Source organism: Trichechus manatus, unplaced genomic scaffold (assembly GCF_000243295.1).
Source record: "Trichechus manatus latirostris isolate Lorelei unplaced genomic scaffold, TriManLat1.0 scaffold00010, whole genome shotgun sequence".
Lineage (NCBI taxonomy): Eukaryota > Metazoa > Chordata > Mammalia > Sirenia > Trichechidae > Trichechus > Trichechus manatus.
This window is the reverse complement of record NW_004443946.1, coordinates 9,419,304-9,420,717: the sequence shown is the minus strand read 5'-3', so window position 1 is coordinate 9,420,717 and position 1,414 is coordinate 9,419,304. Positions and strand designations below refer to the sequence as shown.

General features: G+C 42.6%; 1 protein-coding gene across 1 annotated transcript in view; it reads left to right on the top strand.

Annotated features, from left to right (window-relative positions):
• The window catches only part of CCDC198 (coiled-coil domain containing 198), a 37,923-nt gene that overhangs the window by 29,811 nt on the left and 6,698 nt on the right, over positions 1–1,414 (top strand). The window contains exons 5-6 of the mRNA XM_023726113.1: positions 570–577; positions 1,009–1,063. Of these exons, the coding sequence (XP_023581881.1) occupies positions 570–577; positions 1,009–1,063 (63 nt within the window). The remainder of the gene's footprint in view (positions 1–569; positions 578–1,008; positions 1,064–1,414) is intronic.

Genomic DNA, 1,414 nt, shown 5'->3' with positions numbered 1-1,414 from the left:
CACACAGATTGCTGTGCTGTGGGCCAGATCCCCACATCAGTTGATGGACTGCCAAGAGAGCTGCAGAAATGCTAGCTGTGTCTCTAGCGGTCTTGGGCTTCTGAGATGCAAAATCATCTGCTCCGGGAAGCAAGATGCATAATCAATAAGTTAATTAAATAAGAAAAGGCTGAATAATTAGAAATCTGCTTGGAGCATCTATTTGACCTCTACTCCCAAGTCCCGTAATGAAATATGCTTTGTAATCACATAAACAACTTTTACAATTTAAAAAATACATTTAAAAATTTTGCCAAAGACCAAGAAAAGTGAATCAGCTAAGGTTAGACACTTCGATTCATCACTTGAGGGCAGGACAAACCAACATTGGCAAAATCTTTGGAAGATGCCCTAGTCCTGGAGGGGCCCAGGAGAGTCTGTGGCACAAGGAGAAGGGGTTTTCTTCTGCTATCCTGATACTTTTTAAAGCTGCTTTATTTTGTTCAAGCTAACGTTTGTTGAACGCTTACTATAAGCCAGGAACCATGCCCCACTCTTTACATGCATTATTTCATTTAATCCTTACACAGCCTGTGAGGTAGGGGTTACTATTCCAAGAACCAAACCCACTGCCATCAAATTGATTCCAACTTATAGTGGCCCCATAGGGTTTCCCAGGCTGTAAATCTCTACAGAAGCAGACTGCCACGTCTTTCTCCTGCAGAGTCACTGGTGATTTCGAACCATCAACCTTTCGGTTAACAGTTAATTGCTTTAATCACTGTGCCACCAAGGCTCCTTGGGGTTACTACTAGCCCCATTTTATGGATGAGGAAACCAAGGCATAGAGAGAGGCTAGGGAAATGGCCTGATGTGGCTGAGCCAGGATTCAAGGTCAGGTCTTTTCTGACTTCAAAGTGTATACTCCCATCCACCACCTCATATAGCCTCACCAGGGACTGTGTCCAGGAAAACCCTAGGAAAGTCTGCAGATGTTTGCAACTTCTCAACCTTATCTTTCAAAAGTAGGCTGCCCTCTGCGACTTCCAAAAGGAAGAAGAGATTATCATCAATGCCTACAAAGGTTACCATTCAATTCTGTGGTTTAATTCTCAGTGTACAGCCCTGTACATGTAAAAGTGTAGGAAAATGGGATAATAATGGACATAGCTATTATTTATAAAAATGCTTCTAAGCATTTTAAATGTATTATTTAATCCTCATATCAACCTTATGAGGTGAGTGCTATTACTACCTCTATTTTACAGAGGAGGAGACTAGATCCAGAGAGGTCAAGTAAGTTGCTCAAGGTCACAGCCAGTGAGAGGTGAAGCTGCTCAGGGGTTGCTGGCTCAGGGCCCCTGACTCTAGAGCCTTCAGACTTCACCACTACACTTGGCATACACCCTAGCAATGATTCCTTTATACATAATTC